Source organism: Pteropus vampyrus, unplaced genomic scaffold (assembly GCF_000151845.1).
Source record: "Pteropus vampyrus isolate Shadow unplaced genomic scaffold, Pvam_2.0 Scaffold448, whole genome shotgun sequence".
Taxonomy (NCBI): domain Eukaryota; kingdom Metazoa; phylum Chordata; class Mammalia; order Chiroptera; family Pteropodidae; genus Pteropus; species Pteropus vampyrus.
Genome location: NW_011889229.1, coordinates 362765 through 376650, shown reverse-complemented (window position 1 = coordinate 376650; position 13886 = coordinate 362765). Strand labels below are relative to the sequence as shown.

Genomic DNA, 13886 nt, shown 5'->3' with positions numbered 1-13886 from the left:
TGTCAAAGACTCATACTTGAATATAATAAAGCCAGATTATAGGGAAAATAGGATAAAGGAATATGTTAAACCACACCGTGAGGAAGCAAATTGGCATATTCAGGATGTCGGACATTCTAGAACAGGACTTGGCAAACAATAGCCATAGCCTGTTTTTGTACAGCCTGTGAACTAAGAAAGGTTTTTTTCTGTTTGTTTTTTACATTTTAAAAGGGTTATTAGAGAAAAAGAGGGAGAAAGATAAAGAATATGTGACAGAGACCTATTTATTATGCTGACCCTTGTTCTAGAAGACAAAAGACCTGGATTCTACACAAAGAAAATGGTGGGGGAAATGGATTTGGGGGAGAGGAAGAAGAGGAACTCTTATGACTTAAAACAGACCTAAGAGATATATCGAACAAATGTAATGTGTTGATCTTTATTTGGATCCTGATTCAGATAAACCAACCACAAAAAGACATTCTTGAAATGTTAGAATATGACCCAGTGAAGAGAATTACCATAGATAAAGCATGGCAACATCCTTTCTCTGACTTATTAAAAATGAAATGAAATGGAAATCAGTGGTCTTACTATATATTTTTCTAGAAGAAATTACTTAAGATGGTGTCAGTCAACTCTAAACATTCTAATATTTTTGAAAACATTAATTTTATACAGTTAAAGACATTCTTAAGCTAACTGAGGAAATATGAACAGAGAATAAGTATCAGATGACAGTAAGAAGTTGTTATTAGGTGTGATATTAATATTGTGGTTTGCAGTGATTTAAAAAATTTTTAGTTTTTGGTGACACATACAAAAGTATTTAAAGGTGATGTGTAAAATAGTTCAGCAAACAAAACAAAAAAAAACAAAACTGAAGGGGGATAGATGAAACAAGTTTGGCAAAATGTTGATAACTAATCTAAGTGATGAATACATGAGGATTTCTTATACTATTCTACTTTTATGAGTGTTTAAAAATGGCTATAATAAAAAAATTTAAAGTATAAACACATTTATTTAGAAACATGGAGGTTAATACCCTAAGAAATGGCTAAGTTGAAAATAATTGCCTAAATGAGGTGAAATGTGAGGGCAGAACAAGGGACTTCCACACGCCTTGTATTTTACGGTTTTTTAAAACAAGTACTGTATTAGTTGAGAACAATCAAAAATGTACATTAAAAAAAGAAATGGTATAAAAGCGAAATACTAACAGTAGCATTAGGTTTAGAGAAGCAAATTATAACCCAATTTCTTATTACTTTTGCCTAGATTAACTGCCATGTGATCCTGAGAAGTCCATCTCATCCACGCTGCAGACCACAAGCAAAGTCATTGTCATAAAGTTCTAATTCCCTTATTTCTGAACAAAACCACTTGATGCTTAGGCTTTCTAAGCTTAATCCGTCCCCAAATTGGTGATAACTATGGAGACAGCTCCAACTTTCCATCTAATTGCAATTCATTCTCATATGTAAACAAGGCATGTAAGTACCCAATGAAAAGATCAGAAAGCAAGTCATCTTTGTTCAAGATCTGACTCAATGCAGTGTTCTAACAGCAGGCTATCATTTTATTGTGTTCATTTCTAGACACTGAAACTGTCCTTACCAGCAAATCCTGTTGTGTTTTGCTTTTGTTCTTTCTTTGTGACTGACATACTGTCACCCGAAATGATAGCATTCTTTACATTATTACCTCTACATTGCTTTTTTCATACTTCTGGAGTTCCATCAACTGTGAGTAACTTAAAATTAGATAACTGGACACATTTTAACCTTTTTTCAGTTACCTTATTAAGGCCCTGCTTATAACTACTGTAACCTTGTTGCCTAGGCACAAGGCAAAACTATAGCTTCAGTGATTAAAAAAGAGAAAAATTAAACTAAATCGCTCACAAAACTTAAAACATATAAAAGAAGGCATGAAGGCTGGCCAAGTCCAGAACTCTCTCTGACTCCACACTAGGTGACAGCCCAGCCTCCATTCACTAACCCCACAGTCCACCTTCCTCCAACCAGACGATGCTTCTAATTTTACCTTGTAAACATGTCATGCTAGTTTTACTCTCCAAACCTGTTATAGTTTTCTCATTTGTAGTAAGTCCTAATAATCTACATAACTTATAAGTAAACAGATTTAATTCTAAGCTCTCAAAAAAAAAAAAAAAACAACAACCACACAAGAAAACCTTCTCAATCTTGTCTCTCCTTCTACAGACAGCCCTTCTCTTACAACCTTAAGATATTTTCTATCTGATTCACCCATTTACTAAATTTCATGTAGCTCTGCCCTGTCTTTTTACTCTAACCTGAATTCTGCCTTTGCATTGAGGGTTTGCGAGTAAATATTTCAAACAAAAAAAGAAAAAAAGAGAAAAATATCTCCAAATATAGCTTTCCATCAATCAATTCCTAAATCATTAGATGAAGAATGAGACAGACTTTCTTTCTCTCAGTGGGTTAATAATTTAAAGCTCAGACCATCAAAGCATATAACATAAGACAGTATGTTTCAGACTCCGAATCACCCTGCTAGACAAAAAGTAGAAAGTTAGCTCAGAGATGGGGGAGATGGGTAATGGCTGGAAGTGTTGGGGACCATTTATTGAAAACTGAGCTCCAAGCTAAATAACTGCTAGAAACAGGATAGCTAAGAGCACTTATAATTAATTACAGGCGAAGATGTGAAGTTTCACAATGCTGGAGACATTAAAGATACGCAGCTCAAAGTTGTCACTTCTAGAGTTAAATACTGACTTAAAAGTTAAGCACACCTGTATCGTGATGGCACATAAAGGAAAAATGAGTCTATCTGTAACTCAGAACTATTGAGGATAATGTCCAGTGAAGGATGGAGAAAAGACGTCCTGTAAAATACACTTCATAAAGGAAAAATGAATAAACAATAAGCAGGAACTGAGGAGAAATCAGAATATTTCAGAAGGGAGCAAAAAAGAAAGACATATCCAAGAAGGGTGATCCAGGATCAAATATAAGATAGAGAGCTTCCTGTTTCAATATGGTAGAATTAAACATTTGTTTCCTCTCCTCTCTGAAAACATAAAGAAGAAAAAGAAAATACCTTTGCAATGAAACTAAAAGACAGCTAAACTCCAATTCCAGAGTATAAAAAAAAACCAAAGGATAGACTGCATCAAGCAGGAAAGAAATGCAGAGAAAGTGGCTGTTCTTTCTTATCTCAGACATCTTATCACAGGGACATCTTATCACAGAGAACAGATTTCTCCAAAACAGAAGGCATACCCTGTGAGCAGAATAAAGGGGTCATTTTTTGCAACAATGGGATCCAGATGTGGTAAGACTAACGGTAGGAGAATAATGGTCTTTATCTGGTCCTATCAAAGGGTAGGGAAAGCAGCACTAAACAAAGAGATGCAAATAGCTGGTATTCTTATACAAGCAATCTGTTGGTATAGGAGGGTAGAAGAGAGGAACGAAAATGGTAACTTCTGATTCAAGAGGAGTAAAGGCAAACCAATTCTCCACACAAAATTTTATATGATAAAGGAGGTCAATGCGAGCGACGAAGTCTTCCGACTAGGTCAGGGCAGTTTTCTGGGCATCTACAATACTCTTGTAAGTAGTGGGTCTGGCAAGAAATAACCTAATTCAAAGATGAGTAAAGATAACTGTAAAAGGAAGCAGCATCAGATCTCTACAATGATGCTCTTAAGAACCAAAAAATATAAATATACATTAACAGGAAAAATAGATACTGATCAATAGGCCTCATACAGTTCTAAAGCTTTAGAAAGAGAAACCTTCGGGCATCCAAGGCGAACAAACCAAGTTGCCCAGTTATGAAAGTAAACAACCAGGCTTCCAGTTTCTCCAAGCAACATCAAAGCTGATTGTTTAAGGCTTCAGGGCACTGTCTACAAAAACACCGAGGAAAGAAATTATGGCTCAAGAATTTTAGACACAGCTAAGTATCAACCAAATATAAAAGTTAAAAGATATTTTCTTATGTGCAAAACCTCAAGGACTCTAGTTCCCACTAAATCATAAGTTCTGTGAGGACAGGACTTTCTTTGTACACTGTTAGATGCCCATGCCCAGAACAGTATTTTATCTTTATTGTTATGACTATAAATGTGGTTTCCTTCACTTTATATATTTTACTTGACTACTGAAGTATATATGAAAGCTACTGACTTTTGTTAACTTGATATTCTATCATCTCATTGGCTTCTTTTACTATTAGTTGTAATTGTAATTTTTCTGTTGATTCTCTTGTTTTTGAGGGATATAATCTTAATCTTTACATAAAGATGGTTTTATAGGTCCCTTTCCAATTCTTACAGTACTGAGTTTTTCTCTTGTCTAATACATAGGTATAAACTTAATAAAAAATGTACAAAAGCTATAAAGGGAAAACGTGGAAAGTATTCCTGAAGGACACAAAAGTTGACAGATCTGTATAAAGGCAGAGCGTATTCTTCGACATTATTAAGATGCCAAACCTCCACATTATAAAGATGTTAAATCTCTGAAAGTTAGCTTATATATCTAACACATTCCCAATTGAGAGTCTAACAGGTTTTTCTCTGGAAACATTAGAGTCGAATCTAAAATTCATATGGTAAAACAATAATCAAGAATAGCCAGCACAACTCTGAAAAAGAAGTATACACAACAAATAAAGAAAGGGATTGATTTTCAAGGACAAGCGGGAGATTCACTTTTCAATTACTTCTTGGACTATTTATATTTGTAGCCAAGTGTACATGTATTTTTTTAAAAAACTGAATGGAAGGTGGGAATAAGTAGGAAGGAGGCCTCAATTTCTAAGCCAGAAACTTTTAAAGCTACATGGGATTGTGACGTACGATGGAAAGTGTGAGTGCTGTTACAAAACACACATCTGAGGCTCTTCAAAATGGAAAGAAATTTAAAAGAATCTAAGTGCGAAACAAACGTTTTAAAATATGACGCATCCATGAAATACTGAATGCATAAGAAAATAAAGCTATAAACACAAAGGAAGAGAGTTTAAGGGTCACAGAGCGGGATCATAATCCTGAACGCAGGGATGTGAATGAATCAGGGAAGGCTGGCATCCTAAAATCAGATGAGGCTACTGGCCTTCTAAATTTGAAAAAGGAAGATAGCTCCAATCTAGGAAGAAAATAGTATCTGAAAATGTCACAGCAATCCAATTCATTCATACCATTTGTCACTCTAGAAGACTATAGCCTTTAAAAACTGGAAAATAGGAAGTGTTATCAACCCTCCTATCAACTGTCATGTGGCTTTCTCATTTAGAGCTGCCTTTTCACTTATTCACCTGGGCAGTGTCTCCCAAACATTTCTTCCTCTATCACCCACGGCTCCTCTCTCTGCTCCAACTTGAAGATCACATCTGGTTTGGTGACTTGATAGCCTATTATGGGAAACAGCAAAGGATTTGGATATTGATGCTAAAGACGACAATCGGTTCATGCTGGGCTGCGTCTCAGGGGCATAAAGACTATGAAGGGTGAGGATGGAGGAACTTTCACAGTGAGACAACGTAATTAGCCTTTAGCTTAAAGACACATACAACGTGAAGAGAAGAAAGCCTAGATTCATCTGGCAAGTTAAAGTCATCACACATTTCAAAAACGGAAAGGAATTCCATGTAAAATTGCAAAGCTGCCCTTACCCACTGTGACCAGGTTGCTATAGTTCTCCAGCATTACATCCCTGTACAAGTTCTTCTGAGCAGGTTTCATTTGCTGCCATTCCTCTTGGGTGAGGTCCACAGCCACATCCTTAAATGTCACTGTTTCCTGTAAAAACACAACCCTGATTAATATGATGTCATCGAAATTAGACACAACGGTCAAAACATGTAAGAACTCATTTAGCTATTATCCGGGGATCAGAGTTCATTAAAAAGTGTGTATTACCACCAATTCAAATACATCTAAATATATAGCTGCAAATCTGAATGAAGTTTATGTCACATTACTATTTTTAAGTATTTATTGGCCACTTAAATTTCTTGCAACTGCTTCTTTATGTTCTTCACCCAATTTTCTAAACTACTGGTTTTTAAAAGAATCGTTAGTATATTCTATTTTATGTAGTACAAAAACTAGTCTCAGTTTTGCCTTGTTACAGGGCTTATGGTGGTTTTACTGAAGAGAAATTCATTTTTCAAACCCAAATCAGACATCTTATATCTCATTGGTTTCATATCTTAAACTAAAAGGCAGGTGAGTAAATAAAGCCAACATATCCAAAGACCTTTTCAGGTAGAAAAGATGTACGTAGAAAATGATTTTCAACGATACTTATTATTTATGGAGCACTTCCTATGTGCATTACTATGGGATAAGTACTGTGATTATCCCCATTTATACATGATGTAACTGAGGCCAAAGAGGTTAAGAAACTTGCCCATAATCATGCGCTTAGTAACTTGCTAAGCCAAGATCTGAACCCAAGTCTGTCTAGGCCCAGAGAACCATTCTGCCAAAAGGAGAAATAACTGCATGAGCTTCATGATATGGGCAAAAGTATGTTTCAGGCTGTGCCAAAAAGCAGTGAAGTAGAAAATGTTTAATATATAGGAGTGTGAAGGGATTCCACAATTGGAAACAAAAAGAATCAAGAGATGAGGATGATCATTTTGTAAGAAGACAAAGAACACTTTGTCTTTTGAGAACATAAAAAATGATGTAGAGAGCTGTGCATACCAGCCGCAGAATATTAGTATGTATTTTAGCTTGAGTTGTAAAAACCTCAACTGAAGAAAATATATATGTAGGATCATTTAAAAGACTTGTTCCATTTATCCTTCCAGGTAATTTTAGCTTTTAATCTTTGGCTAAAACAGACATTTAAAAAGTTGATCTTAAAACTATAAGAATTATGGGATTATTTTGGAATTTCCTTTTTACTTAGGTGCCAATAAAAAGCTCTTTAAGTTTTTCCTCATAAACAGCGCAAATTATAAAATGGACTTCGTGTCTCAGTTTACATTTGCTTCTCCAGATCTTATTCAAATTTGACCTCAACTATGACAATTCTGTATAGACCTGTTTCTGCATAGCCATATCCCAAATTTCTCATTTTGATATCTTTCTATATTATTCTTCATAAGTGCTTAAAACATACAAGAGACTTGGTCATATCCTCTTCTTCCTTAAAAAGGGGCTGAATCCCAAGAACACCAAGCTGAGGGAAGGAAAAAACAGATTTACTTCAGAATTCAGCAAAGGAGTATAGAAATCTTCAGCACCAGGTTGCTATAAGATCAGAGTACTGAAAATGTTAATCACCACCAGACTATAGGACACTGAAGTGTACGTGGGTGACTAATTTGATCATAGAAAGTCGGATGGGAATTTCTGGAGGGCTAAGTATGCGGTGCCCAATTGACAAAATAGTATTTCTCTAGGATCCTGCTATTTTATTCTTAATGGAAAGCTTATCTTAAGTACATAATAATACCATGAAGACTTAAGTCAATAGGTAATATCTAAAACTGAGCAATTAAACATTAGCAGTATGAGACTGTTATTCCGAAGAGTTAAAGTGTATCCGAATATCCAGAAAAAAGTGATTAAAGTGGTCACCTCTGGGGAGTGGGAACAAGGAATGGGAAGGGATGGACTTGGAACCTTTTGTTTATGGGCGTTGTAGCCACTGAGTTTAGGGGTGGTTTGTTAGGCAGCATTATTATGGCAAAAGCTAACCAATACCTATCATAAAAGCCATCAGATGATAATATAGTGAATCTGGAAAAGATCACCAAGGAAAACTGGAAAGCAAGAGAACAGGGCCAATAACTTCTGGGGGGGAAAAGGCAGCAAAGTAGACTAAAAGGAGTGGCCAGTGGGGAGGGAGGAGCACGTGAAACTAAATATTACAGAAAATATTTTCAAGCAGGTATCGACTATGACAAACGCCACACAGAAGGCAACGCAAGTACGGCAAGACCCATCATGCCTATCACGAAAGCCTAACCACAGACCTTCATGGCAATCACACGGACAACACCACGCGCGTCGTAATCATCACACGCAAGCACCAACGTCGCCATGGCACACACACTGCCGTCGCGCATCGCATCGCGGTCCCTCGGTCACGCTCACACACAACCACGCACACCGTTACTGTCGCACACACTAAGTCCTGCCACAGTCTCCCGTTCCGGCGGCTCCAACCCCTCCCCAGGCGCGCCCTCCCACCCCGAGGCCGCGGCACTGCCCTTCCTCCGCGCCCTCCGGCCTCCCCGGAGATTCCGCCCCGGGGACCACCCAGCCTTCCTGCGCGCCCCGCTTCACGGACGCGGCAGCGTCATCTGCCGGCAACGTCCCGAAGCACATCCAGCGCGCGGTTCCTGGGAGGCCGGGCGAGGGCGGCCAGTCGGACGGCCTGGGCAGGGCGCCGGCCGCGCAGGACCAGCCCTCCGCGCCCGCCTCCCCGCCCGCCTCCCCGCGGACGCGCCGCTGCCCCACGGCGCCTCCCAGAAGGCCCCGCGACCCCTCCCAGAAGCCCCCGCGCCCGACCCGACTTCCGGTCGCACGCCGCCTCCGTTTCCGGCGTGAGGGGCGGGGCAGCTGGCTCCGCGGCCGAGGGGCGCGGCTCTGAGACCCCGCCCGACGCGGAGAGGGCCGGGAGCGCTCGTTTCGCTGGGGCCGAAAGGAACTGGCCGTGGGTCGCGCTCGGGGCCACATTTCCCGGAGGGCCTGGTGGCGCGCTGCGCTTTTCGCAGGAACGCGAGTGTTTTTGTCGTGCCTGGCGGGACCGTTGGCTCGGTGAGGTGAGAGGTCGGGGGCCCCCGGGGGAGTCGGCTGGGCTGTGCAAGTCGCGACCCCGGGAGACTCGGACGACCGGTTCGGAGCCGCGTCCTCGGGCTTGTGCGGGCGGAGCGGCCCGAAGACGGGAGGTCGTGGGTTGTCTGTGGGAGAGATGGTGACCCTGAGACCTGTGTGCGAATGCGAGGTGCCCGACACTGTGGAGCTGTCACCGTATGTGCGTTGTGCACCCTGTGGTTGTAATTTTCACGCTGCGACACCGTGAGGATGCCTGCGACTGTGCAAGTGCGCTGTGTGGGTTGCGTGGTGGCTGCGTGATTAAACGCCGTGCGTGTCCCCTTGGTTTAAGTATCACTGTGCCTAACGTCTGTGACACTGTGTGTACGGCTATGAGGCTCTTGTCAGCTTTGCGATGTGACTCCAGAACATTGTTCCCCGGGACAGAGTTGGTCAGGTTATAGCCCCTCGACAGCAGTGACCTCAAGTCTTTCCCTGAGGCACTGGGATTGGGCAGGATATCCCATTCTTCTGTGTGTGGTGGGGAATGGGGCTGGGGATGCCCTCTGACCTGACCAATTTGGGCAGCAAGAAAAACTTGGTATCTCACAATGACTTTTTCCTCTCCTAGTTCTCCCGTTCTCCAGGTGAGGTGCCCAGAAAAGAAGAAAGGAATGCGTGATGAACTGCCTCAAGTAATGTCCAAAGTGTGTCGGGGTTTCCTCTTGGCTTTCCCCCTTCTGAAAGTGAATGCTTAATCAAGATCTGTCATTTGATCATAGAGCCCTGTAATTTATCCGTTAGAGAAAAGGATTGTTGGGCCCAATAGCCCCCTAATGTTCACTGATTTGGAAAATGGTTCCACTTCTGTTTGCTGATTTTCTTCTTTTTAAGTGCAATGTTTGTTATGATTTTAAAATAAGAGCACGATTATTTTAAGAGATTGCAAAAACACAGAAATACCAAGAAAAAAATAAAGTGCGTCCATTCTAGTGTTAATATTTTGATGTATTTTCATTTTTCCAAAATCAAATTATACTTTACCATTTTATAGTCTACATTTTCGCTAAAAAGTATCATACTACCATGTCACCAAATGGTCTTTGTAAATGCCCTTTTTAAAAGATACATATTATTTCTTTTTATGGTTTATCCTTTTCTTCAGATCAGTTGTCAGATTTTGAAACCTTTAAATTTCCACTTGTACTCACACACATACATATATACACCTAGGTTTAAATTTGTATTTCCATGATTAACAATGAGATTGAACATCATTTCACGTGTTTATTGAATTAAGGTTCCTTTTTTGTGACATGCCTGTTCACATCTCTTACCTATTTTGCTTTTGCATTATCTCATTGATTCATAGGAGTTCTTTATATAATCTACATGTGGGTCCTTTATTGATTATAATTTTCTACTATCTGGATTGTTTCATCTTTTCCTTTAAGATGGTTTTATGAATAGAAGTCTTCATTTTAATGTAGTCAGTTTTATCAACTTTTTTCCTTGATGATTGGTGCTTTTTGGATCTTATTTAAGAAACCCTTTCCTGTCCCAAGATTTTGCAAATATTCTCCTATATTTATGCTTAAAGCTACAAGTTTTGCCTCTTCTGTTTATATCTTTAAGCCTAACTGGATTTTGTATGTGATGTAAAATGGGGGTCAGGGTTTTCTCCCCTTATGAATACCCACTTTTCTCAGCATATGTTAGAAAGTCCATTGTATTCTCACTGCAGATATATCCACATACATATAATGCAAATATGTTCAGTGTCTGTATGTGCATAGGTGTGTTTATGAGCTCTTCATTTGGTTCTTTTGATCTATTGGTATATATACGTTTACCAGTATCATAATCTTGATTATTCTAGTTTCTCTCTCCTTCGAAGGTAATTTGGCTTTTCTTCCTGTGGCTGTTTTTAAAACTTTCTGTTTTCGATTTTCTTTAGTATAATGTGTTTAAGTGTGCATTAAAAAAAATGATCTGTTTGGGATTTGTAAGGGTTTTTGAATTTGTTGATAGGTGTTTTTTATTCAGGAAAATTCTGGGCCATAAGACTGTTCCTGCCTCATTCTCTCTCTCTCTCCTTTTCAGGCTCTAATTAAACATAGGTTAGCACTTATTATTTATTTATTTCGTCTCTTAATCTTTTGATTTTTAGAGTTGATACAGCTCAAATCAAAGCAATATTAAGCAAAAGGACCTTATCTTATCTTAGGAGGGGCAGAGGGCATGGCAGGTAGGTAGAGTTTTTGGATTCTTCCCCCAACTAAATTCTGATTCCTAATTCTAAAGATGAGGGCTGAGTCTTTCCATCCCACCCTCCTGCTCCAGAGCCCAGAGTTTCTAGTTCCCATTTCCCAGCAGCCTTTAATTGCACTCACCATCTCTATAGTGAAGATTGTTGTCCAATATTAATGGGAGTAACTCTTGGGAGGTAGTATACTGTGGTAGAAAATACATTGTAAAAGGAATATGAGATTTGCTCTTAGAGGCTTACCTGATGTTTAACCAGGAAATATTTGAAGCAGGAAATATTTTAATCAGGAAATGTTCGCAATAAAATCTGAAAAATACAAAGATATGAGCTATCACCAATGTTATCTAACATTATCTGTAGGTATTACCCAAAGCACTTAAGACAAGAAATTAGGTTAAAAATTAGTAAAGAATATAAGATTATTATTTTTTTTGCAGATAAGACTATGTACCTGGAAAACCAAACCAATTTATAACCAGCTTGTTGAAATAAGCAGGACTCCATAGGAAGCAAGCAAAGTAAATTATTTTTCCGATAATTTCCACTCTCAACTCTCTCTCTGTGGGCTCATATTTTTTGTTGCCCTGGATAAATTTATGCAGTCCCTATAATTGTTTTGATCACTCTTGGTATCCTTTGGTTGATTTTAGTGTCAAGATCAGCCATTTTACTACTAACTGCAACCTCTAGTTGAGCGTAATAATTCTAAGTTTCATTTTAAGCCTTTTCTCTGAGCTCAGGCTTGCTTTAAGCTAGAAGCTTGCATTGTGATAAGAGGAGTGCACTAAGCTTCTTTGTTTCCTCAACCTGAACTTCTCTTTTTCCTGCCCAGTAGGCAGTTTCTGGCTCCTATGAGATTGTCACAGGGGTAGGGAAGAAAAAGTAAGAAGAAAAGTCTCGACTGGTTCTTCTGTTTTGCCCTTGGTCTCTCGCTGTGTTCAACACAGACTCTTTTTCTTTCTTTCTTTCTTTTTTTTTTTAACAGTAGAAAAGTAAAGTTTTATTAGAAGGGAAAGTACACTTCCAGAAGTGGAAGTGGACCTGAGCAAGAGAAGCATGGCTCAAAAGGCCACAGACTCGTTTTCTTATAGGGTGCTTTTATAGGATTCTTGGAGAATTCCCTGCTGGAAACTTCTAATTGCGCTTCTGGTGAAGTGGACAGCACGTCTTCTTTAAATCAGTACTTGTAATATTTGAATTACACTTGGACATTCTGTGATTCACTCTTTTGTTGGAGTCACATCGTCCCTCCATTGGGTCCAAGAAGGGAAATAGGTAGCAGTCTCAACTCCAGGGAACAAGGTAAAAATTCTCCTAAATAATCCCACCATTCCACTTTGGACCCAGGAGCCTAAAGGATGCCCTCTTGGTTGGCCCAAAATGAAGGAGAAGTAACCTAATTTCTCCAGTGAGATAGAAATAAATGTCATTTTCCAAACAGTAACTGATTCTTGGACACCAAGTGTCCTACAATTTAATTTCAATTCTGACACTAACTACTCAGAGTTAGCATAGACCCCACAGGTTAAGGGACTCAGTTTCACAAAATTGCCCTATTTTAGAAAACCAGCCCCAAGTTTGCGTGTCCCTAAGAAGTTTGCACTTCTGTCCAGCAAACCTCAAATTCAAGAATTCCCATGATCTCCACTCAGGTTCAGTAATTTATTAGATTTATAGGTACAATCACATTCTCATTACAGAAATATATTTACAATCACAATCCTATAAATGATACAACTCGGGAACAGCAAAATGAAAGAAATGCCTAGGGCAAAAGGTGAGAAGGGGGATCATGTCTGGAAAGGATGTTAAGAATTTTGCCTAATGTTTCAAAAGAAATGTTTTTCAGTAATGTTTATATTGTTGAAAATTCTGCCATCAGTAAAATTACAAAAGTTAAAGAATTTATGTAACTAAGGAATAACTCTCGTAACTGTCATGAGAGCACTTTAGTTTCTAAGAAATTTAAATTAGGCTCTTGTCTAAGGTAGTGATATTTTAGATCAATGTAGTGACTTTCTTGAGCTAAATATAGATTGAGATTTTCCATACCACATTCCTCATTTCCTGTTCCGGCAAAAGAGTTTCATTACATTTTTCTTTAAATCATTGACATTGATGTGATTAGGACCTCGCACATGCATTTAATCTGAGCCAAGTAATATACTAGACCCTAGATTCTATTTAGTACAATTTTTATTTTTCTGAGGATAAATTACGTTGTTTTTTCATTTCCCTGGTTCCATACATATGTCGCTAATTTTTTAAAAACCAGATCCAACAACATTGCTGTCAGTTGCCTATCAGTAGTAGTATTGTTCTTTACTAGTTCTTCGTTTTTATATATTAGCCCTTTATTTTTCCTCGAAGACCTCTTCATGGTCCACTGTCCTCCTGTTCCTACGCGTTGCTCTCTAGGTCTGCTACCAGATATTGTCCTGGGACTTGCCTTTTACAGTTGTACTGGAACTCCGTTCGCCATTTTCATGTTAGTTTTTTAGTTTCTGAATATAGTACTCTTTCTTTCTTAATTTATTCCCACTTTCGATGAGACACATAGATCACTAGCTTCCTAAGAAAAGCTACGTAGGAGATACTTTTATTCCCTGCGGATCTAGAATTGTCTTGGCTTAATCTTCACGCAAGTATGGTATTTAATCTTGGCTTGGTATACAGGCTTCGCAGTAGCTTTGACTGGGTGTAGAATTCTAGGCCAGAATTCATTTTCCTTTGTGATGTTAAAGGAATCATTTTGTTTTCTTATTTCAGTGGTGCTGTTGAGAAGTCCATTGCCATTCTGATTCCTGAAAATTTTTATGTGATCCATGTCTTCTTCCTGGAAGCTTTTAGAATGTT

The 13886-nt window shown here is 38.8% G+C and overlaps 2 protein-coding genes and 1 long non-coding RNA gene across 13 annotated transcripts in view; 2 read left to right on the top strand and 1 right to left on the bottom strand.

Annotated features, from left to right (window-relative positions):
* Positions 1-13886, bottom strand: part of LOC105306597 (zinc finger protein 568) — a 67743-nt gene that overhangs the window by 8751 nt on the left and 45106 nt on the right. Inside the window, exons 1-4 of one of the 6 annotated variants that reach the window (XM_023524135.1) lie at positions 8295-8334; positions 7119-7178; positions 5659-5785; positions 5302-5397 (exon numbers count right to left, since the gene is read on the bottom strand). In XM_023524135.1, coding sequence (XP_023379903.1) covers positions 5302-5397; positions 5659-5785; positions 7119-7133 — 238 coding nt within the window. In that variant the 5' untranslated portion in view covers positions 7134-7178; positions 8295-8334. Of the gene's footprint in view, positions 1-5301; positions 5398-5658; positions 5786-7039; positions 7179-8132; positions 8181-8213 lie in introns of those variants that run through there. The other 5 variants (XM_011381708.2, XM_023524134.1, XM_023524136.1 and 2 more) reach the window with 5 other exon arrangements.
* Positions 1-13886, top strand: part of LOC105306601 (zinc finger protein 14 homolog) — a 126262-nt gene that overhangs the window by 100480 nt on the left and 11896 nt on the right. Inside the window, exons 1-2 of one of the 6 annotated variants that reach the window (XM_023524155.1) lie at positions 8561-8769; positions 9393-9456. The exons of 1 other annotated variant lie outside the window; for it this stretch is intronic. In XM_023524155.1, coding sequence (XP_023379923.1) covers positions 9436-9456 — 21 coding nt within the window. In that variant the 5' untranslated portion in view covers positions 8561-8769; positions 9393-9435. Of the gene's footprint in view, positions 1-8560; positions 8770-9392; positions 9469-10964; positions 11010-13886 lie in introns of those variants that run through there. 4 more of the 6 variants (XM_023524152.1, XM_023524151.1, XM_023524156.1 and 1 more) reach the window with 4 other exon arrangements.
* On the top strand, positions 8-1609 carry LOC111732358. Its single transcript, XR_002777521.1, has 2 exons — positions 8-325; positions 1264-1609. It is a non-coding gene; the product is annotated as an uncharacterized LOC111732358 (long non-coding RNA).